The sequence below is a fragment of the Petaurus breviceps genome, unplaced genomic scaffold (assembly GCF_028583685.1).
Source record: "Petaurus breviceps papuanus isolate PSGF00001 unplaced genomic scaffold, PetGlider_PUasm1.0 38, whole genome shotgun sequence".
Lineage (NCBI taxonomy): Eukaryota > Metazoa > Chordata > Mammalia > Diprotodontia > Petauridae > Petaurus > Petaurus breviceps.
The window spans coordinates 48,975,162-48,998,388 of record NW_027186304.1 but is presented as its reverse complement, the minus strand read 5'-3'; the positions used below and the strand labels follow the sequence as shown (position 1 = coordinate 48,998,388).

Sequence of the window (23,227 nt, the reverse complement as noted above, 5' to 3'; positions counted from 1 at the left end):
CTGGGTGTGGTGCTGAGTGTCTGAGCCCGGGATTCGATCTCCAGGTCATCCCAACACTGGAGCCTGTGCTCTTACTCGCTGTGCCACCTGGCCGCCCCTAAGCAATTGGGGTTAAGTAACTTGCTCAAGGTTACACGGCCAGGTGTTTCTGGGTGGGTGCTAAGTGTCTGAGCCCGGGATTCGATCTCCAGGTCTTCTCAACACTGGAGCTGGTGCTCTTACTCGCTGTGCTACCTGGCCGCCCCTGGACTGATTTTTTTTTTAAAGATTCTAAAACATGAAATAACTTTATTTTTTTAGTCAACAAAAGTTAGCCTTCTCTTCCTCTCCCTCATCCCTTCTAATCCTCACCAATTGAGAAAGAAAGAAAATCAAAATCCCTGTTGAAAACACCTACAGTCAGGCAACAAACTCCCACCATGGCCATGTTCAAACAAGAGTGTTCACTTTTCTGTTAGAAGGTAGGTAACCTGCTTTGTTGTCTGGAATTGTGTTTGGTCATTATGTTGATCAGAGTTTCTAAGACTCTGCATCAGTTCACACAAGTCCTTTCAGACTTCTCTCCAAAACCATGCCTTTTATCATTTCCTACAGTGCAATAGTATTCTATCACATTCCTATACTGTATGTTATGTTATGTTATGTTAAGGATGTTGTTCCAACATTCACCAGTTGGTGGACACCCCCTCAATTTCCAGTTCTTTGCCACATAAACGGAACTACTGTAAATATTTTTGTACAGCATTAGAGTTTGCTTTGCTTAGTACTGATCCTTCCCTTAACGTACCCTTGCTCTTATTAACCCCCTTTTGCTTCCTAGTTCCTTGTTGAGAGGAGGCACACACATATATTCATTCTTTTCTTTGAATAGTTCAGATAAGATGGAGGTTCCAGCGCATCACTTGTTCCTTCATTTTTTCTTCCTTGTTAGCATAAACTTGTACACCTTGATTATGTGAGAGAATTTTCCTTGTCCCTCCATTCTTTTTTTCTTCTGGTTAATTCCTCCTCCCCTCCCTTTCCATTCTTTTATGATCACCAAAGCATAACAGAACTAGTTCCAGACCCTCTGTTTAGATTCCCTTCTATGACCCCTAATGGGTTACCCCTAAGTGGGGCCTGTATTTCATTAAAATACAAGGAGTTTACCTTTGTTTAGTCCCTTATCATCACTCCTTCATGGTTATCTTTTGTTTCTCTTGACTCCTTTGTGCTTCACAGTTTCTACATACCTCTGTTCTTTTTGTTAGGAATTCTGGGAAGTCTTCTCTTTCAGTAAAGGCTCATATTTCCCTGTGTAGGATTACTTTCAGTTCTGCTGGGTAAATTATTCTTGGTTGTAAGTCTATGGGAATTTCATTTTTCAAGCTTTATTTTCTTTTATAGTTGTGGCTGCTAAATTTTATTTGATCCTGACTATGGCTCCTCCGTACTTGAATTCTTTTCTTCCTGGATGCTTGTAGTATTTTTCTTTGACCTAGAAGCTCTGGCTTTTGGCTGTAATATTCTTAGTAGTTTTCCTTTTAGAGGTTATCAGTGATTTCTTTTTGTTTCCACATTATTCTCTGATTTCAAGAGATCTGGCAATTTTTCTTTTGTGATTTCTTAAATTCTGATATTGAGATTTTTTATTTGGTTGTGGTTTCCAGTGATTCTTAAATTATCTCTTTAATTTGTTTTCAAGTTAGTGCAGTGGATAGGACACTAGGCCTCAGGAAGATCTAAGTTCAAATTTGTCCTCTGACTCTTAGTAGCTTTGTGGCCTTTAGCAAGTCACTTAACTTTTGTTTACCTCAGTTTCCTCATCTGTAAAATAAGCATAATAATAGCACACCTACCTCCTAAGATTGTTATAAGGATCAAATGAAATAATAATTGTAAAGTACTTAGCACAGTCCCTGGCATGTAGTAAACAATAAATATAAGTTGTCATCATCATCATCACCATCATCACCATTACTATCACCATCACCATATAGTAGTGGTAGTAACTTTTGCTAAGAGATGTAGTATGTAGAATGCTGGGCATGGAGTCAGGGAGACCTGAGTTCAAAGTGGTCTCAGATATTAGATTTGGAAGCCTAGAAAAATCACTTAGCCTCTGTCTGCCTCAGTTTCCTCTACTGCAGAATGGGGATAATAACATTTTCCTCACAGGGTTATTGTGGGGATTACATGAGATAATATTTATAAATTTCTTAGCTCATGCCTGGAACATAGTAAGTTCTTAACAAATACTTATTCCCTTCTCTTACTGTCTCTGCCTTTTCCTATTTAATATTAATTTTCCCTTACATTTTCTCCTATTTTTTAGTCTTTTGAGTTTGTTTTAGTATTTCTTGTTTTTTTCATAGAATCATGTCATTAGCTTCTATTTGGTCTATTTTAATTTTTAAGGAGTTTGTTCCTTGCACAAGGTTTAGAACCTCTTACACCAAACTTTATTCCCTTACCAGTTCTTTCTTCCATAACTCTGACTTCTGATTTTTTTTTCTGGTGCTCTCATTTAATTTTACTTAAAAAAAAAAACCAACTTCAAATAATTTTTTTATCATTTCTTCCAATAATTCTAATTGAACTTACGCTCAGGGTTGTTGCTTTGAGCCTTTGCTTATAGGTGTTTTGTATTCTTTCACTTCTTGTAGATTTGTGTTGTCATGGAATCATTACAATTAAGGATTATTACTCACCAATTTGGGTTCTTGAGGTTGAGGTCAGATGGTAAGAGTCAGTTAAGAGTGGAGCAAGTAGCCATTTTATTCACGTTGGTTGATAACAAGGTAGATAGCATCTACAATGAGTCAAACACAAGAAGTTCCTTATACACAAATTTGGGGGGCATCATTCATAAGCTAAACATTATTCAAAATAATATTGTTTGAAGCAAAGAAAGATAGTTATTCATAAAACAGAGATGATAACACAAAAAAAAGAATAGTGTACTAGTTGAAGAAAAATTTATTTTATTAATAAAAGGAGATCGATAAGGGAGTTATCCTCTCAGTAAAATTTGTTTCTCTAAATCCAAGGAATCTGCTAGTTGGGCCAGACAGGGAGGAAATCTTCCCAAGACTCTGTAAACCTCCACCTACAGCACCAAAGTCTTTTTGAACCAATATGAGGTGAAAAGACGACACTGCTGCAGCTGGTCCTACAGTTCACTAGAAGTCATTTACGGTAAAATGTCTGCTTCAGAACAAGATGGAGTCAGCATGTCTTGAAGTAGGACTGTTTCTAAGGAGAGGAAGGTCTGTGTGCCACACAAACACATCAGGGTATTTCATGGTACAGTACTCCCATGCAGGAGGTTTAAGAAGGAGTCTCAGTAGAAGCCACCGACCTTTAGAAACTTGCTGAAGACAGACTCTGGGTGTTATCTAGGAGGGTGATTTTGTCTGTTTCTCCCACAGCTTGTTGTTACCAAAATAACTTTTTTTGTTTGCTAATCTTTCTACCTTACTTCCTGGCTTTGGACTTAACTATTAGAGCTAGAATGCACACTTACTGAGGGTATATCTGGGAATATTGGATTATGCTAGGATCTCTGGAATGGCTCAGGATTACATGCAAGTTGTACTGTTTCTCAGTGATAGAACTGTAGGTTTTTCTTTTACCATTGGCCTTGGTTATTACCTTTGCAGGCTTCATACTATCCTGGAAACTTGTCTGGAAACTGCTCCAGTCCTGGGGTCAGAGCACACAGCTACTCTTTGCTTCTGAGGTTATTCTTGCTTCTTCCCCATCTTGGCCTTGCCTATTGAATATCTTTTTTGTTATAGCTGATATGGGGTGGGGGGTGGTGGTGGTAATATTTTTATATAGCAAATAGTGACCTCTACAGTGTCCACCAGAGGGGTAGTCACACCCTTGATCTCAGCATGACATACAACATATTCTACCGCCATAATCTGTATTAAGGTCAGCATACTATAGCCCATGGACCAAAACCAGTTGCTGCCTCTTTTTATAAGACCAGTCAGTTAGGAACAGTTTTTTCATTTTTTAGTAAAATTTTTTATATTTAAAAATGTAAAAAATCTATTCTTAGCTCTTGGTCATGCCAAAAAGAAGAAGGCAGCAGGCCTCAGACTGTAGTTTGCCAACAGCAGATCTACATGATCAGGCTCAGGTTGGCAGGGTATATAATTTAGAATTATATCTTTAGTTCCTTTGCCTTTGGGGCTGATAAGGGATGGCTATTATCAGCAGGAACTCTGATCTTTATCTTAAGACCAGAAAACCTGTGATTCAGTCTGGAAAGAATTCAGTAGGCCCAAGCAAACTTGGAGTCAGAGTTGTAAAAGTTTATTGTACACTTTACAGCAGGCAAGGGTCCTTAGGGGACCTGCAAGCCTAAAGAAGACACAGGCATAGCTTTTAAAGAGTTAAGGCTATTCACTAGATGTCAGTTATGCTGACCAGGTGAGAAGAAGGTGGGATTAGAGAGGAGTTAAGGTGGGGCCAGTGTTTAAAGGGACATGCACTTTTAATGTAACTGCGCAGGCGTATGTATTGCCCATAATTCACTGGGGAAAAGCCCAAGGTGGGGGCTGCCTGGAGGTGTGGTTTTAGGCTTGAAACGTCACTAAGTCAGCTAGCGGTCAAGGGCTGACTGAGAAGTGCCCAGTCTGCCACCCATCAGCGTCATGTTTGACAAGATTGATGTCTGGAAACCAAGGCTAAAGGAGACTCACTATGTGGATAATTGCTTAAGGAGTTAACCTAAAGATAGGGTATTGAAGGATTCACAGGGGCAGCAGGACACTATACAAGGGGGAGATAATAGTTGCCTAAGCTGGAGTGTTATAGATACTTTTGTGAAGGATTGATAGGTGTAGCTTGTTATTGTTCCAAGCTGAGATAAACAATTCATGAGTTCTTGCTGGGCAGAGTTAATGCTCTGAAGCTGGGCGGGGGGGAGTATGATTTTACAAACTGGTTTTCCAGACTCCCAAGCACCCCATCAGTGTTGTAAAGAAGACTTAGAACCAATGGGAGAAACCATGGAAAAGAAGAAACAACAACAAAAAAAAGCGAGAGCAAGTAGTCTGCTTTGATCTGCATTCAGACTCCACAGTTCTTTTTCAGGATGTGGATAGCATTTTCCATCGTGACTCTTTTGGAGTTCTCATAGATCTCAGCATTGCTGAGAAGAGCTAAGTCTGTCAAAGTTATACCTCTCTGTGTTGCTGTTACTGTGTATAATAATATTGTTCTATTTCTTCTCACTTCACTCAACTTCAGTTCATGTAAGTCTTTCCAGATTTTAAAGCAGTTCCTTGGAAATCAAACTTTTATCAGAATATTTTCTGTGTATATTGAATTTGTTTTATTTGTATTAAAACTTTTAAACTTTATGTAATACAGTTGTCCTTTTTGATCCTCTCTATACCTTGTTTGGTCATAAACTGTTTGCCTTTCCATAGAGTGAGCTGAAAGGTAATTTCTCCCTTACTCCTCTAATTTGTTTATAATATCTCACCCTTTATGTGTAAGCCATATATCTCTTTGGAGATTATCTTTATATATGGTGTAGAATGTTCGTCCATATCTTGTTTCTCACAAATTACATTCCAGTTTTTCTAGTAATTTTGTCTATAAAGAGTGAATTCTTATCCCAAGTAGCTGGGGTCTTGTGGGCTTTTATTTTATTTTATTTTTCCAAATGCTTTATTAACTTCTGGTTTACTTCATTCATTTCTGTCAGATTTTGGGTTACAAATTTTCTCTCCTACCCTTTTTTCCCCTATTTACCTCCCCAAAATAGCAGATACTCAGGATATCCCCTCCTCTTATTTCCCAATTACATGTAAAATAGTATTAATAATAGTATATATATATATATATATATATATATATATATATTTTTTTTTTTTTTTTTTTTTTAAAGCATTTAGTTTTAAAACTTTGAATTCCAGATTCATTCCCTTCCTCCCTTGTCACTCACCCTTACTGGGAAGATAAGCAATTCAATATAGGTTGTACATGTGTAGCTAATGCAAAACATTACCATAGTAGATATATTGTAGAAGACTGATTATATTTCCCTTCCTCCTATCCCATCTCCCACTTGATATATTCTCTACTTTTGTCCTGTCCCTTTTCAAAAGTGTGTGCTTCCAACTTCCCTCCCTCCCAGCCTGCCTTCCCTTCCATCATCCCCCTTCTCATCCCCTTGCCTTCTACTCTCCTGTAGAGTGAGATACCCTATTTAGTGTGTATGTCATTCCCTCCCTGAGCCAAATTCACTGAGTATAAGGTTAACCCATTCCCTTATGCCTTCCTGTTCTTCCCCTCCATTGTACCCATTTCCCCTTGCCTCTTCTATATGAGATAGTTTGCTCCATTCAGTTCTCTCCCCATCTCCTCTCATTATATTCCTCTCTCACCTCTTAATTTCACCTTTTAAGTATCATCCCTTCCTATTAAATTGGTCTGTGCCCTCTATCTGTATACCTGTAAACATATACACACACACACACACATATTCACATATGTAATCATACACCTATATACCCTCAGATAAAGACTATATCTATCTATCTATCTATATTTATATACATATTTCTATTCCCTTGAACTGTTTTCATACTGAGAAAATTTTATCAATTACAATTGTTTTTTTTCCATGTAGGAATGTAAATAGTTCAACTTTGATAAGTTCCTTATGATTTCTTTTCCCTGTTTACCTTCTCATGCTTCTCTTGCTTCTTGTATCTGAATGTCAAATTTTCCATTCAACTCTGGTTTTTTCTTTAAGAATACTTGAAAGTCCTCTATTCCACTGAATGACCATATTTTCCCCTGAAAGATGATACTCAGTTTTGCTGGGTAGCTTATTCTTGGTTTTAATCCCAGCTCCTTTGCCCTCTGGAATATCATATTCCAAGCCCTTCGATCCCTCAATGTAGAAGCTGCCAGATCCTGAGTTATCCTGATTGTGTTTCCACAATATTCAAATTGTTTCTTCCTGGCTGCTTGTGATATTCTCTCATTGATCTGGGAATTCCGGAACCTGGCTATAATATTCCTAGGAGTTTTCTTTTTGGGATCTTTTTCAGGAGGTGCTCGGTGGATTCTTTTAACCTCTTATTTTGCCTTCTGCTTCTAAAACATCAGGGAAGTTTTCCTTGAGAATGTCTTGGAGGATGATTTCTAGGTTCTTTCTTTGATCATGGCTTTCAGGTAGTCCAATAATTTAAAAATTATCTCTCCTGGATCTATTTTTCCATGTCAGTGGTTTTTCCCAGGAGATATTTCACATTGCCTTCTATTCTTTTATTTGTTTGGATCTGTTTAATAGCATCTTGATTTCTCTTAATGGCACTAGCTTCCCTTTGGCCCATTCTAACTCTGAGGGAATGATTCTCCTCATTGAGCTTTTGAGATTCTTTTTCCATCTGGCAAATTTGGCTTTTTAAGGCATTCTTCTCCTCCATTGCCTTTTTGAGCCTCTTTTGCCATTTGAGTTAATCTATTTTTTAAGGTGTTATTTCCCTCAGTCAGGCTGTTGACTCTCATTTTGTAATTTTCTTGCATCATTCTCATTTCTCTTCCCAATTTTTCCTCCACTTCTCTTATCTGCTTCTTAAGGTCTTCTCTGGCCTGTAACCAGCTCATATTTTCCTTTGAAGCTTTTGGTGCAGCAGTTCTGACTTCACTGTCTTCCTCCTGTTCCATGCTTTGCTCCTTTTTGTCCCCAAAATAGGAGTCTAATGTTGGATTCTTCTGTTTGCTTTGCTTCCTTTGCCTGATTATGTTGCCACTCAATTACTTGACCCATGGGCTTTTTGCCACAGTAGGACATTGCCACCAGACAGGGGAGTTTCCGTCCCAAATGCTGGGGTTTTTCTCAGCTGCCAGGGGTATTAGTTGGGTGCCCTTGTTGAAGCCTCCACACACTCTGTAAAACTGGACACATACCCCAAGACCTCCACTGTAGACTGAATTCCAGATCCGAGCAGGTTAAAGCAAGAGTGATTACCCCTCAGACTGGTCACTTGGTTCCCCTACACTCTGCAGGCCAGGAGCTGAAGCTGCAACTTGGCACTGGCTGCATGGTGGAGTCTCAGTGGCTTCTTGCCCTGGGGGAAAAGCTGACACTCTTCCAACTACTGGTCCCAAAGTCCACACTGCATTGACCTCTTACTTTGTCCTTAGCATCTATGTGTTGATAATTCTGGAAACAACCACAGCTGCTGGTGATCTGGAGTCCCTCTATCCGGTGGTTAGTCAGGCCCACCCTGGGGCTTAAACCTCTGCGTGGGGCTTGGCTTGGCTCCCAGAGCGTTGTGCTGACCTGCCAGGCTGTCCTCACTGGGAGGTTAGCTTTTCTGTGTCATTTTGTGGGTTCTGTAGCTCCAGAGTTTGTTTAGAGTTCCCTTTTACATGAATTGGGGAAGGTGGAAGCTGGAGCCACATGAGTCCTGTTACTACTCCACCATCTTAACTCCTTGTGGGCTTTTAAAACAACATGCTACTGTGTATGTTTTCTTCTATGCTGTGTACTTTTGTTCCATGGATCCCTCTGTTTCTTAACTGGTAGGTGCCAAATCTTTCTGATGATCACTGCTTTATATAGTTTGATGTCTGGTACTATTAGCTCCCCTTTACTTGAGATCTTGAAATTTTGATCTTCCAGATAAATTATTTTCATTACTTTTTCTAGCTCTATAAAGTAATTATTCAGTATTTTGATTCACATGACACTGAATTAGAAAACATGGGATGGGTTTGTTGCTAGGAAAGCTATCACTATAACAGACCATATTTAGCAAGAACAAAAATAATTTATCAATAAACAACAATAAAAAATACTTATTATTCCTCTTTAAAAAATTAGAAAACAAACAAAATCATGTAAGAATAATAATACTGAAAAATTAACTTTTAAAGCACACAGTTCTTTAGAATTTGCAAAGTACTTCATCTATTTATTTATTCATTTATTTATTTATTTATTCGTTCATTCATTCATTCATTTATTGATTGATTGATTGATTGATTGCCTTTTGGAGGGCAGTTGGGGTTAAGTAACTTGCCCAAGGTTACATGGCTAGTTTTTTTTGTGTGTGTGTTAAGTGTCTGAGGCCAGAACTGAACTCGGGTCCTCCTGACTCCGGGGCCGGCGCTTTACTCACTGTGCCACCTGGCCGCCCCATGCAAAGCACTTTAAACATGATTTCATTTGATTCTTGTAACAACCCTGTGAGGTAGAAACTATCATTACTGAATTACTGAATAGGTAAATTAGATAGTATTTTTTTTTTTATGTTGGCTAGATCTACCCATGAGTAGTTAATTTTTTTTGCTTAGTTGTCTATCTTTATTTCTATAAGAGTGTTTTGTAGTTATATTCACGTAATTTCTTTGTGTATGACTTGGTAGTTAGAATCCCAAGCATTTTATATATTCTGTAGCTATTTTAAATGAAATTTTTCTTTTTGTTGGATTGTGTTGTATACAGAAATGCTAATGATTTATATGGATTTATTTATATCCTGCAACTTTATTAAATTTACTGTTACCTTTTTATTTTTAGTTAACTCTTTAGGATTTTCTGAGTAAATCATATCATCTGCAAAAAGTGATAATTTTTTTTCTTCTTTAACTCTGCTTATTCTCTCACTTTCTTTTTCTTAGTTGCTATAGCTAGCATTTCTAGCACTATGTCATATAGTAGATTGGGCATCCTTGCTTTCTCCCTGTTTTTATGGGAAAGACTTCTAGTTAGTTCCAGAATATATAATGGTGACTCTTGCTTTTAAATGTTTGCTACTTATCCTTTTAAGAAAACAGGTAGAGCAAGGAATAGCATGCTAGACTTGGAGTCTGGAAGACTTGAGTTCAGATCCTGCCTCAGGTGCCTAGTTAGCTATGTGATCCTGGGCAAACCAGTTAACTTCTTTCAAACTAATTGTCCTCATCTGTAAAATGGTAATAATGATAGTTCCTAATTCACAGGGTTGATATAAGTGTCAAATGAAATGTGTAAAGTGCTTTGCAAATTTTATAGCAGTATGTGTTTTGAAAGTTAACTTCTCACTATTATCATCGGTATGTGATTTTATTTCTATTTTTTAGAAACAGGAATAAGTGGTTTTTATTGTTGTTTATTGATATTATTTTTGTTCTTATATATGATTTGTTATATTGACAGTTTTCCTAATAACAAACCTACTCCATGTTTTTCTATTTTTAAACAGTATCAAATCATTTTCATAATACCTACTTTGCAGCATACTTTGAGATATGATACTTTTATACCCCTTCTCACCTCCCCCACTTGAAAAATTACTAATTTCACTTTTTGTTAATGTTATAGAATAATAACATCCTACAATTCATGAGAAATGTGATCCTTGGTGCTCAAGAATAGAACACCAGTGTCTTAAGTGTCTTCTCAGTTCTTCCAATTTTTATACCCCTACCTAGCCTGCCTTCCAAAATGTAGCCCAACAGGAATTTTCTCCCTGGTTTACCTTTTGAGCTTGTTGGTGAAATTGTTGATAACTTCATGTAATGAAAATGAGCATTCATCCTCACGTTTAGTTTAGTTCCATGGACACAGTGGGTCACTGATTTTGTGATGATAGAAACAAACCTGAGACAAGAACAGAACTAAAGATTACTAGTGCAGTAATTCATGAAGGGCAGTCTATAGATCCCTTATGTTTTGTGGGGAACTTTCTAGGTAGGATCAGGATTGGCTTTAAAAAAATGTCAATACTACATTTCTTAACGTATCTCATCTTCTCCCCTTTCTAGAGAGCCAGCTAGAAGAAAAAAGAAACAGTTCAGCAAAACTAATCAATAGGTCAGCATTGAAAAAGTCCAGCATTATTTGCAGTGTTCCACATGTAGTCTTCCACCTTGCAGAGAAGGAAGGGAGGTGTTTTTGCATATTTCTTTCTCATTTCTTCTTTGAGGTCAAATTTGATCATAATTTCGTAGCATTTAGTTTCAGTTATTGTTCTTTGTATTTATGTTGTTGTTTATATTGGTTTTTTTGGTTGTATTTACTAGTCATTATTTCATCTAAGTCTTCCATGCTTGTCTTTTTGTTATGTTATTATTTCTTCCAGCACAATAATATTCCATTAAATTCATGTACCACAACTTGTTGAGCCATTCATCAGTTAATGGGCAATGTGTTTCCAGTTCTTTCATGCTACCAAAAAAAATGCTGTTATAAATATTTTGGCATATAAGGGGGCTTTCTTTTTGTCATTGACCTCCCTGTGGCATATGCCTAGCAGTGGGATCTCTGGATCAGAATGTGAGGACATTCCAAAATGGTCAAGCCAGCTCAAAGAGTTCATTAGTATGCCTGTAGACAATCTTTCCAACATAGACTCCTCCCATCTTTTGTTACCTTTGATAATTTGCTGTGTATGAAGTGAATCCTCAAGAATTGTTTAGATTTGCATTTCTCTTGTTATTAATGCTTTGGAGGGCATTTTTTCATGTGGCTGTTAATATTTGTAATTCAAGAACTATTTTTCTTCTTTGACCACTTATATCTTCAAGAATGGCTTTTTATCCCCTTCATTTTTACCTTTTTTTCCTTAGTTCCTTTAAGATTTTTGACCTTTTATTTTTTCAGATGAATTTTGTTATTTTGCTTAATTTTATAAAAAATAACCCATTCTGGAGGCAACAGTGAACCACTGGAACTGATTGAGTGACATGATCAGACCTAAGCTTTAGAAAAATTACCTTGGTAATGATAAGGTGGTGAGGGCCTGAAATGAAGTGGTGGCTATGGATGTGAAGAGAAAGGAAAATATCTGAGATGTTGTGAAGATTTGGCAATTGATTTGAAAATGGGCAACACCAAGGTTGGGAACCTGGAGATACAGTGGAAATTCTAGGGGCGGAGGGGGGGAAGGGGTTGGGGGACGAAGAGAAATAATGAGTTCTGTTTGGGGCATTTCCAGTTTGAGGTGATTATGGGTGATTAGCACATCCAGAAATCCCACTGCTAAGCATATGCCACAGGGAGGCATAATCACCATATGATTATTTATCTCAGGATATCCAGAAGACTGTTGGTGATACAGGACTGGAGCTCAGAAGAAAAAGTAGGACCAGAAGTATAGAACTGGAAATCATCTACCTAGAGATAATAATTGAACCTATGCAAGTTGCTGAAATCAAATGAGATAATACATAGAGAAAAGAAAAGGCCTTAGGGGCTGGGGTTGGGGGAGTGTAAGATACATTGTGACTAGATAAAGGATTAGCCAAAGAGACTCATTAAGAACAGTCGGAAAGATAGGAAGAGAACCAAAAAAGAGCAATATCCTGAAAAACTAGAGTAGGAGGAAGTGGTCAGCCAGGTCCGAGGCAACGGAGAAGTCAAGAAGGAAGATTGAGAAAAGGCTTTTAAGATAAGAAAAACATTTGGCTTTTGAGAGCTCATTCATTGGGGTGGCTAGGTGTCGCAGTGAATAGAGCACTGGCCCTGGAATCAGGAGGACCTGAGTTCAAATCCAGCCTCAGACACTTGACACACTCGCTGTGTGACTTTGGTCAAGTCACTTAACCCGAATTGCACTGCCTCCCCCCTCCAAAAAGCAAAAAAAAAAGAGTTGACTTGACTAATCTTGGGGCGGCTAGGTGGTGCAGTGAATAGGGCACTGGCCCTGGAGTCAGGAGGACCTGAGTTCAAATCCAGCCTCAGACACTTAACACAAAAAGTAGCCATGTGACCTTGGGCAAGTCATTTAACCCCAATTGCCCTCCAAAAAGCAAAAAAAAAAAAAAACCAAAACTCATTCATAACTTGGATGGAACAATTATAGTTGAATGATGAAGTCAGAAGCCAGGTTGAAAGGTGTTTAGAAGAGAGTGAAAAGAGAAGAAGTGAAGGTACCAAATGTCAGTTACTTTCTCAAGGAGTTTAGCCACAAAGAAGAGAAATATATGATGATGATTGCTGTCATGGATGGTAGAAACTTTGAGGATTTTTGGGGGGAGGTGTTTTTTGGAGGGGGGAAGGCAGGGCAATTGGGCTTAAGTGACTTGCCCAAGGTCACCCAGCGAAGTCAATGTTAAGTGTCTGAGGCTGGATTTGAACTCAGGTCCTCCTGACTCCAGGGCTGGTGCTCTATTCACTGCGCCACCTAGCCGCCCCTCCGTTGAGGATTTTTAAAGGATGAGATGGACATGGGCACATTTATAGACATCAGTTAAGGTGCCAATAGGATAGAGAAGGGTTATAGAAGTAAGAGAGTAGGGATGATGCTAAAGACAGTCTCCTGAGGAATGCATGTAGAGAAGTTGGCAAGAAAGGCCACCTTTTCATGTGAGTCTGAAGAGAAGGAAGAAATAATAAAGATTTGTGTGAAGAGGAGAGGGTAAGGGGGAGTTGTGATGAGTGGCCTAAGTATTTCTTGGTGAAGTCTAAGGCAAGAGTCTCAGCTGACCCCTCTCTCTTTTGTTGATCTCATCATCTACCATGGGTTCCGTTAACATCTCTAGCAGGTGTCTGTCTAGCCTGATTTCTCTCATGAGCTCTCCATGTTACTTATAATCACCAGCTGCTGAATGCTGAACATCTCCACCTGGATATCCTTTTAGCATCTAAAATCTTACATGGCCAAAATGGAATTCATTATATTCCCTGAAAACCCACCTCCTTCAGGCTACCTGATTTATTTATTGAGGACATCACTGTTCTTTTTTTCATTCATCTAGGTTCACCTTAGTGTAATTCTTATTTTCCCCCTGACCACCTCTCCTCCTTATACAATTTATTGTAAAGTCTCATCATTCCACTTCTGCAATATCTCTTAAATATGTTCTCTTTCCTCCATTTATATGTTACAGTTCTAGTTCCAACCATATTTACCTCTTGTCTGGACTAGTGTAGTAGACTTGTAATTGGTCTCCCTGCCACTATATTCTCCCCTATCTAAGCTGGTTGTCACAGCAGCCATATTGATATTCCTAAAGGATAGCTCTAACTGTATCACTTTCTTACTCATCTATCTTTAGTAGTACCCCACTGCCTCTGAGATAAAATAGTAAATCCTTAGGCTGGTGTTTAAAGCCTCATTCCTTTCTAGTCTTGTTTTATGTTACTTCCCTTTATGCACTCTACATTCAAGTCAAATTTGTCTACTTCTAGTTCCACATAGTAAACTAGAAGGTGCAGTAAATAGAGCACTGGTCCCAGAGTCAGGAAGATCTGAGTTCAAATTTGACCTCAGACGCTTAACAGCTGTGTTAGCCTGAGCAAGTCATTTAAATTCTCTCTGCCTCAATTTCCTTACCTCTAAAATGGTGATAATAATAGCATCTGTTTTTGATTGTTGGAAAGTATTTAGCACAAATGCTTGGCCCATAGTAGACAATAAGTGCTTGTTCCTTTCCCTTTTCCACATATATAACATTCTGTTGCCCATTTCCCTACCTTTGCATGGGCTTGTTTTCCACATTTCTCCACTTCATCTTTGCCTCTTAGAATCTCTAGTTTCTTTTTTTTGGGTGGGCAATTGGGGTTAAGTGACTTGCCCAAGGTCACACGGCTAGTTTTTGTAAGTGTCTGAGGCTGGATTTGAACTCAGGTCATCCTGACTCCAGGGCTGGTGCTCTATTCACTGCGCCACTTAGCCACCCTGAATCTCTAGTTCTTTCAAAGACCAGCTCCAGTGCACATGACTTTTTCTGATTCTCCCAGTCAAGAAGGTAAAAGGTACTATCTGCTGCTTTTAAAAGTTACTTTGTATTTACTTATCTGCATACATGTTATGCTCCCTAATAGAATGCTGGACAGTAGACAGCATGTGACTACTCATTGAATGTGTAGGATGAAGGAGAATAAAGAGTCTAGGATGTCTTCAGTGTTGTGAATCTGGGTGATTAGAAGGATAGGAGTCCCTGCAACAGAATAGAAAAGAAGGGTAGTTCTCAGGAATGTATTTCTGACATGTTGAGTTTGAAATACCTACTGGACATTCAGTTTAAAATGTCCAGCAGACTGATGCCGGACAGGTGCTCAGGAAAGAAACTTCGGCTGGATAAATTTTATCTAGGAGTCATCTTCATTAGAGCTGATAATTTAAACCAGGGAATCTAGAGAGGGAGGAGGAGAACCAGAAGAGGGTAGTTTATGGAAACCCAGAATGTCAAGAGTAGCTAGAAAGAGGAGAAGGCTGTTCATAGAGTCACATGTTGCAGAGAAGGACCAAGAAAAAGTAATTGGATTTGGTAATTTAAGAGATCATTGGTAACTTTGAAGAAAGCACCTTCAGTTGAATGAAAAGGTAGAAAGTCATATTGTAAGGAGCTGAGAAAGTAAGTATTGGAGAAGGTGAATGTAAACAGCTTTTCTAGGAATTTGACTTTGAAAGGTTGATGGGAGAGGATGTAGCTTGAGGGGATGATAAGATGAAGTAGATTTTTTTTTAAGGATAGGAGTGACCAGGGTATATGTAGGCCAGCAGGGAAGGAGCCAGTAGATAGGGAGAGACTGAATATTAGAAAGAGGAAATTATTATTACAGTGTCATTCTACCAAAGCAGGATAATAAGCATAAGTGTACAAATACAGTCAGTTGGTCTTGGCAAAAAGAGTCACCTATTCATCAAACAGTATCTCAATATTTTTGTTCAGAACCAAATACTATAATGTGATACTCTGATTCTGGATGACCACATCTTCCCCTCTCTCTTTTTTTTTTTTTTTGACAGAGTGAAGCAGGTGTTAAGGAATTTCATATAGTGCAAGTTTCAAGTAATAGCAAGCATTGGAAGTTACAGAAATCTGTCAATCTCTCTGAAAACAAAGGTTTGTAATTTTTTTTTCCTTTATGGTAAATTCATTTATATTTCCTATTCTTTTTTTAGAATCCTAAGAATCAATCATTTAATAAAGTACTAAATCATACTTTTATGGGAAATAAATGACTACGAGTGCCCCTATTCCCTACCTTTATTTTGTCTAAAATTTTCTCTTACTTTCCACATATTTTTCCATTTCCTTCATTTCCCTAGTTTCTACCTTTCCTTTTACTTTATATGTGCTGTTTTCTTATTGTCTTCCTGACGCTTTCTACTGCTCTAACTGGAACTCGACATTGATTTTGACTGTGGGTGCATCTGGGGGGAATATGGTAACTCTTTTCTCTGAGCCTCTGAGGCCCCTGAGCAGGGAGAGTCAGGGGGGAATTAGGTAGGGAAAAGTTTTGTGCTGTAATTTTTGTATGGTGATGGAGGTCTCATTTCTGGGACTACAGAGCAGTCTAACAACCACCAAGCAGTATAACACAAACCAGCCTTTGTATTTTTGCTGTTAGCAGTGGATGCAGGGAACCTCAAACAAAATTACTTGGTGCCAGAGTTCAAATAACACCTGAACCTCTGTATAGCATGAAGAATTTAATTACTAAAACCAGTGATCTTTTTTTGGTTCCTGTACTCTTTCATTGTAGTAAATTCAGCAGCCATTCATTAAATGCCTGATATGCAAAGCTCATCCTGGCTAGGAGCTGGGCAGTGGGGGATGAAAAATGGCCTGGTCCCCACCTTCTAGGACTGTGGCTTGGGAGTGGGGAGTGTGCATAATATATGTCCAGATAAGTGAAATACAAGATAGCATGTGATTGGGATAAAGGAAGAATCAGGCAAAATGTACCAGGAAAAACTAAAGGAGAGAATATTTTAGCTGTGAGATGGGGTGTCTATAAAAATCAGGGAATGTTCTAGTGAAGGTGGAATTTGAACTGAGCCTTGAAGGAAGAAGATTTTGATGTGTAGAGATGAGAATGGAATATAATCTAGGAATGAGGAAGATTTACAGGACCTGTGCAGATCTGTGGATATGAGGGTACAACTACTTAGACTGGAAGGTAGAATTTGTGAAGTAAGGCAATAAGAAATGAGCCTGTAGGTTACAGCCAAGTTGTGGAGAGCCTTAAGTGCCTAGCTTAGAAGTTAACATTTTATCCTGCAGGCAGTAGGAAACCACTGGAGATTTGGGAAGTGGAGAATGACAGGAAAATTTATTTTGGATCCTTTTGGCAGCTGTTTGAAGGATAGGTTGGTAAAAATGAAAACTGGTGATTAGGGGACCAATTAGGAGACTACCAATTGGTAGTCTCGATCAGCAGCAATAAGAGTATGAACTAGACTGGTGACTGTATGAATTAAGAGAATGGAATAGCTGTTAGAGATAGAGGTGGAAATGATAGTACTTAGCAGCTGTTTGGTTGAGGGAGAAGGGTGGAGGAGGAAAAAAAAGTCAAAGATGATAGGTTTGAACCCAAGTGCCTGGGAGGATACTGCCTTCCCCTCAAGTTAGGAAGGAAGTTTAGGATTAAAGTAGAGAAGGTGAAGAGTTCAAATTAGGACTTTTGAATACACATTCAGTTATTTGAGCATGTTTTCTGTTGCCTCCTAAATGTACTTTCCTCCCTTGGCTTTTGAAATTTTGAAATTAGTATTTATGATTCTCTTCCAACCTCCCTAACCCTTTCTTCTTTCTCTTTCACTAATTCCTCATTCTGTTTCTGACACTTTAAGATGCCCTCCACGTCTTCAGTACTTTGGCCATTCATGGACTACCTTCTTCTCCACCCCATCCTTTTTCATTTAATTCCATTCTTATGACTTCAGCTAATTAATCATTTCTGTCTGAGATTCTAAAATCTTTCTTTCTAATCTGGACCTGTCTTCTAAATTCTGTACCTGCATTTCCAACTCATTATACCCTGTCACTGCCTTGGTGTTTTACCAGAAACTTAAATTCAAATATGTGTGTGTGTGTGTGTGTGTACATATGTATGTACACACACACAAATGTATATATAATTATACTTATTTATCTTTTACTCAAAGCTTGTTTGTCTTTCTTTCCTCACTAGCTCTATCAGGAATGCCACTATTTCCCTGGTGTGCCATTGTCTAAGCCTTGATTTTCCTTTCACTTTTATTTCTCCCGCACTTCTCAAATTCAGTCGGTCACCAAGGCATCAGTTTCACCTCCATAATAGTTCTTGCATCCATTCCCTTCTCTTTCCACTGCTGCTACCCTGGTACAAGTCCTTATTACATCTACCTGGACTATTGAAATAGTTCTGTGCAATATGAAACATTCTTCCTGATGACCAGATCTTTTCATATTATTCCTTTTCTGAAAAATCTTTGTTAGTGCCGTATTTCCTGCTGAATAAGGTTTAGATTCTTTTGCCTTGCATTCAAACCTGTCCACACTCTAGTGCCACCCTCATTATTATTTCATGCTATTCCCCTCCATGTACTCAGTGTCCAGTCAAAATTTGTGAGCTATTTTTTTATCTGCTGAGCACATTCTGTGTTTTCCTGTCTCTGCCTTTGTTCACACTCCTTATAATTCTTGGAATTTCTTGGATTTCTATTTCCTTTACATACTTCCATCATCAACCCCATCAAGCAGTAATAATGACCCTTATCCCAATTTAACTTTACATAACGTTTTATTTTTCTGCTGTTATGTAATTATGTAGTATTTTCTGTTAGAGCTGCTTATCTATCTCCCTCTAATAGAGTTGTCAGTTTGGTGAGGGCTACATGGGGGTAGTGTCTTAATTTTATCCCTTTAATACCTTGATGATAGTACTGTGTAATGAGTAGTTAATGAATGTTTGCTGAATTACACTGAACAGGCAAGACTGCTTAGAGAAGAATGTCCTTTGTATTCCTACACTATGTAGATTACATGTATTGTTTAATATGAGAATTAGAAATAAATTATTTTGTCACCCGTTCATCTCAGAGTTTATTGTTCCCAGGAAAGGATTGTTTTCCTTCCACCCTTCTTCTCTGGGTCCCTCTACTATAACTATTGATTTAGTTCAAAAGTTTGGTTTTTAGACTTTTAATTCTGGAATATTAAATTCCTTACTTAAATGATTTTTTATTGTCCTGGCACCAAAGAGATAATGTTTTAAGAATTAAAGATTTTTTAAAATGACTGATGTTCCAGTTTGGCCAAAGATATCTGAATGTTAAAATAGACTTTTAACAAATAGAGACTGTTGTATTTCTCTTTTAGCAAAACTGATTAATATACTTTGAAAAAAAATTTCCATTATCTTTTAGATTCGAAACTTGCTAGTAGAGAGAGGGGAAAATTGTGCTTTAAGGCAGTAAGATGTAAAAATTTTGAAGGTAAGTTAATTTTGCTTATTGACACATTTTTCAAATGAGGCTTTATGTTCATGACTCTAAGATGATGTTTGTCTTCCCTTATTCTTTAGCTGCTGCACAGTTATCAGAAAAATACACATTTGCAGACATCATTTTTGGCAGTGAACAGGTAGGTAAATTGGCGTTATAGAATTATTTGACTTAAAAAACAGTCATTGTCAAAATATACTTTGTTATTCTGACCTAGGCAAGCTATTGATTTCTTTGCTGTTTGGAGTTCAAACACCCTATCATTATTTGATCTTTCAGAAATTTCCCTTCCCTACAAACCTCCCTATACTTTCTTCTCTCCCACATTCCCTTCCCTATGAGTAATTGTGAATAGATGGATAACAAAAAATAGTACCTCATTTGCTTAGCGTGAACCACCTTAGGTAAATTAATGGGTTTATGACTACAAGAAAAGTAGAAATCGTGAGATGCTTCTAATCTGGAAGATTGAGGAGAACTTTGATCTGAAGCTTCAGACCATTTAGAAGAATTAGGACCATAATTACATTCCCTGTAATGATGCAGCAAAATAGGTAAACAAGAAGGCAGCACAAGGAATACTTAAACCTCACTTTCCTTATAAAGGGTGTCCCAAAAGTCTTAGTGTGGTTTAAATCTTTAATAGCTTAAAACTGCACTAAATCTTTTGGCATACCCTGTATGCAAAATAAGAGGATTGGAAGATGGTGAACTAATGGAATCATTAGAGATTAACATCATATGCTTCTCTAATTAGTCAGCCTGAAAAACAAAGAAAGCAACTTTGTAAAATGTAGGTGTGGTTTCTGTGAGTTTTGGAGGATTATTGGAAATATTTAATGGAAACTTTTGAAGAACATCTTTTTTATAGTTCATATGCCTAGGTGTTTAAAACAGTAATACTTCGGCCTCAGACACTTGACACACTTAATAGCCATGTGACTTTGGGCAAGTCACAACCCCAATTGCCCTCCAGAAAAGCAAAAAACACCCCAGTAATACTTGACTTTGTCTGTACTGGCCTTCAAACAGAAAGGCACTGTTAGAAATTTTATAGTTTTAAAATCTGTGACTTATTAACACATAACAAGTGCAGTCAGAATAGAAAATAGCTTTTGTTTTTGTTTAAATGCAAGCATAACATCATTTCACTTTTTAATATAAAATATATTAAAATTGCTCATAAAATTGTTTTAAATCGTAAAATACTTTTTAGAAATTTTAATTTTATGAGGTTCATGTAATGACACAATTAGGCCTGACAGTAGACTAATCTGCTATACTATCCTGTTAGTTTATCAGTAGGAGTCAGTTATTAATCTAAAAGATTTTCTTTGGGAATTAAAAAAAAGTTGGAAAATTTTAACATAGAGTATACACTCCACTAGAAAGCGTTCTTCCTGTTAAATGGCTTAGAAATGAAAGTAAGAATAAAAGAGTAGGTTGGTAGTAGAGCACAGTCCAGAGGTGGGAATGGAAGTAAAACAAAGGAGATTAGATCGTCTGAATTACCCCAGACACTGTTTTTTTTTTTTACCTATTTAGATGATTAGTATCACAGTCAGTATGTATATATGAAGTTCTGCTATAATTCTAAATATGTGTTAAAGTATGCATGATCTCTTTAATATTGCTCTTAGGTCTTTCTTTCTAAATTCCCACCTTGTCAATCCTGTTAATTCTTTTTTCAGGGTAATCCCTAGCATCCAGTTTCTTTGCTCCTTGGTCTGATTATTCCTAGAAATCATAAAGTGTAACTATTTAATTCACTAGAAGTTACCAAAGACCACATAATTACTAAAAACAACATTCTCTTTTCTAGTCCTTATTCTCTTTGTCCTCTCTGCAGCATCTGATACTTGACCACCCTATCCTACTGGAATTTTTTTTTCTTGGCTTCAGAGACACCACACTACCTGAGTTTTCTTCCTCATTCTCTAACTGCTTCTCTGTCACCTTTGCTGGATAATTTTCCTCCTGACCTTTTAAGATGCATGGTCTCCAACATTCTGTCCATGGCTATCTTCCTCCTTTTGATGGCTTCCTTTCTTGGTGAGTTGGCACTGGCTCGGCCTCCTCTAATGACTCTTAAATCTCCAGTCCTGGCCTTTTGAGTTCCAAACCTGTATCTCCAACTGCCAGTAGAACACAACTCCACCAGCATGTACCACCAGCATCAATAATGTAGTACACACAAAATTGAGCATATTGTCATCCTCTATAAATATGCTTCCCCTTTGACTTCTCTGTATTTGTCAATGGTACCACAGTTCTGATCCCATAGTACTTTGCTATAGAGATTCATGTTCTTCAGGTTAGAGGTCATTAAAATTCTGAATTTTGCTGCTTTTAATGTTTTTTTTTTTTTTAACATTTTTGTAGTCACTCCTTGTATCATGATTTTGCTTGTGTCATTCTTCATTCGTTCATAGGAGTGTTGCTGTGTTTCTCTGAATTCCTCATGTTTGTAATTTCTTGGGGCACAGTAGGTTTCCATTACACTGATAAACCATAGTTTGTTCAGACATTTGTCAATCAATAATACTTTGTTTTTAGATTTTTTGCTGCTATAAAAAAGTTATGCTGTTAATAGAGAATGGGAACTGAACCTGTGATATCATTAATTTAGGGACCTCCCAACTGAGAAAACTCACTTTGCCAATGTGGGTCAATAACTTCTCTGCAATTCAATCTTAGAGAGTTACCTAGAACATTTGAGAGGTTAAGTGATTGCCCCCGAGTCGTGTAATCAATAACTGTAAGAAGTGGGACTTCAAGCAAAATCCTCCTGATTTGGAGGCTGACTCTCCATCTTGTCATACTCCTTCTATACACTCTGCCATTTAGCTTCTATAACTTCATCATACTGATTGATTTGATTTTTGTGATTTGATTTCTTTGGTATATATTTTTTATTTTTTTTTTCTATATATTTCTAGTACTGGCTAATTAGGTCAAAGGCTTTAACAGTTAGATGATTTTTTCTTGCATAATTCCAAATTGCTTTCCAGAATAGTTTAACCAATTAATAGCTTTGCTACTGGTGTTTTATTTTCTCTCACAGATCCTCAAGCATTAATTTCCATTTTCTGTCATCCTTGCTAACTTTCAAGGTATAAAGTGAAGCCTCAGGGTAGTATTATTTGCATTTCTCTTTTTAGTAGTGATTTGGAGCATGTTTACGTGGTTGTTGATCATTTGCCTTTCGTCTTTTGAAAACTCTTTATTCATATACTTGAGCACTATCTCGAGTATTGACACTTTTTCTTAGATATTTTTAGCTTGACTGCTAGATTTTTATTAATGGTTGATTGAAAATTTTTTCTTCTAGTTTCTCTTCTAAGTACATTGATTATGCTTGTATGAAAGCTTTTGTTTTTCATGTAATTTAAATGGTCTCTTTTATGATTCCTCATATTCCTTGCTAGGTAAGAAAATTTACTCAAATCTCTTTTCTCTAATTAAAAAAAAATGTTTTTTTGGTAAAACTAGTTTTCCTAGTAGTTCTTGTTGAACAGCAACTTCTTCCCCTTGAAGTTTGTGTTCTTAGGTTTATCAGACACTAGGCTTTTGAATTTGTTTGCTTCTGAGTATTACTTATTTAGTCTATTTCACTGATCTACTTTTTATTTTTAACTAGTTCCAAATAGTTTTGATGATTACTGCTTTGCAATATAGTCTGAGAATTATTAATATTATACCCCTTCATTCTTACTATTTTTGACTATTTTTCTTGAGATTCTAGACCTTTTGTTCTTCCAAATGAGTATTATTATTTTGACTGGGTCTTTAGCCTGGTGTTAGTTTGCATATTAATTTAGATAAAGGAGTGTGTCTGTGTGTTTAAGCACATGTGTGTGCATGCTTCAATCATGAACAATGACCATCCCTTCGGTTGTCTTTATTTCTGCCATTCCTGGGATACTCTCCCTCTTCATCTCTGCCTCCTGGCTTTCCTGGGTCCTTTATGTCCCAGTTAAAATCCTAACCTTCCTGAGAAGCCTTTCTGATCCCCCTTTCATCCTTCAGGCTGGTTCCTTCCTTCTATTCATTATCCCCAGTTT

The 23,227-nt window shown here is 37.4% G+C and overlaps 1 protein-coding gene across 4 annotated transcripts in view; it reads left to right on the top strand.

The window, feature by feature from the left end:
• The window catches only part of TRAPPC8 (trafficking protein particle complex subunit 8), a 137,966-nt gene that overhangs the window by 97,577 nt on the left and 17,162 nt on the right, over positions 1-23,227 (top strand). For all 4 annotated transcript variants that reach the window (XM_069099864.1, XM_069099861.1, XM_069099862.1 and 1 more), the window contains 3 exons: positions 15,699-15,795; positions 19,086-19,154; positions 19,244-19,302. In XM_069099864.1, the coding sequence (XP_068955965.1) occupies positions 15,699-15,795; positions 19,086-19,154; positions 19,244-19,302 (225 nt within the window). The remainder of the gene's footprint in view (positions 1-15,698; positions 15,796-19,085; positions 19,155-19,243; positions 19,303-23,227) is intronic.